This window comes from Carlito syrichta, unplaced genomic scaffold (assembly GCF_000164805.1).
Source record: "Carlito syrichta isolate Samal-C Ts95f unplaced genomic scaffold, Tarsius_syrichta-2.0.1 Scaffold301869, whole genome shotgun sequence".
NCBI classification, from domain to species: Eukaryota; Metazoa; Chordata; class Mammalia; order Primates; family Tarsiidae; genus Carlito; species Carlito syrichta.
Genome location: NW_007245965.1, coordinates 95,772 through 97,019, shown reverse-complemented (window position 1 = coordinate 97,019; position 1,248 = coordinate 95,772). Strand labels below are relative to the sequence as shown.

The window sequence follows — 1,248 nt, the reverse complement described above, 5'->3', positions numbered from 1 at the left end:
GGGAGGCTGAGGTCAGTGGATTGCCTGAGCCCGCGGGTTCGGAACCGCCTGGGCAACTTCTACAATAAATCAAAAATGAGCCGGGCGTGGTAGCGCACGCCTGTAGTTCCAGCTACTTGGAAGGATCGCCGGAGCCCAGCGGGTCGAGGCTGCGGTGGCCGGGAGTGGCCACTGCACTCTAGTCTGGGTGACAGAGTGAGACCCCAACTCAAAAAAAAAAAAAAGGAAACGAGTAACATTACTTCCTGAAGGGAGGGAACTTGGGGTGCATGGGAACAGTCTGGAGGGGAAATCTATCCTTTTAGCGTGCACTTTCATACCTTCTGAATTTTGTATAGAGTACAAGTATTACCACTTTTTTTATTTCTAGAAAAAAAAAGAATACTCTGATGCTTTATCTTTAGCCTTTAGATTTATTTTAAAAGATCATCTGCATTTTCTTCTGTAATAAACTGAAAAGATATTTGGTCAGATTTATTTCTTCTTTAGCAACTGAAAAATTAAACAGTTTTTTCTCCCAGTCCTTAATTAAATTCATTATATGTCACGTGTTTAGCTTTCTCATGGAGAAAAAGAAACCCAGGCATAAACCTTTACACTATCCACCTGCCAGGCCTGCAATACCATTTTAATAAAGTATTACTGATACTTGGACAATTTCTATGACATCAGCAGAGAGTGTCAATAACAGTGATTGTAAAGTGGCTAGTCTTATAAGTCAAGGGTTATGATCTTTGATCCACTGCTCAATCCATTTCAATATTTGATCTATGTTATTTTCTAGCTCTTCTGGTTTATTGCTGGGCAGCTGATGCACGATTTCTTCCTTGTAGGATTCTGTGGCTTCTTCATAAAGAACTTGAAAAATCTCACACTGAATATTGTCTGTTAGTTTCTTCTCACTATAACCCCTAGAAGGCAAAGAGAGGTTAAGCAAACAAGTCAACTGAATGGCATTAACTCGAGTTTTAGAAACATACCAGAAACTGGAAACTTACATTGTTGTTGGTTTTTTTGAGTCGAGGTCTCACTGTGTTACCTAGGCTGCAGTGCAGTGGCATGATCATGGCTCACCACAACCTCAAGCTCCTGGGCTCAGGCAATTCTTCTGCTTTAGCCACTGAGTATATGGGACTACAGGTATGTACCACCAAACCCAGCTAATTTTTTTATTTTTATTTTTGTGGACACAGAGTCTCACTATGTTGCTCAGGCTGGTCTCAAACTCCTGGGCTCAAGCAACCCTCC

General features: G+C 41.5%; 1 protein-coding gene across 1 annotated transcript in view; it reads right to left on the bottom strand.

Annotated features, from left to right (window-relative positions):
- Positions 1–390: 390 nt before the first annotated feature.
- The window catches only part of AK6 (adenylate kinase 6), a 20,098-nt gene continuing 19,240 nt past the window's right edge, over positions 391–1,248 (bottom strand). The window contains exon 5 of the mRNA XM_008055525.1: positions 391–911. Coding sequence (XP_008053716.1) covers positions 719–911 — 193 coding nt within the window. The 3' untranslated portion in view covers positions 391–718. The remainder of the gene's footprint in view (positions 912–1,248) is intronic.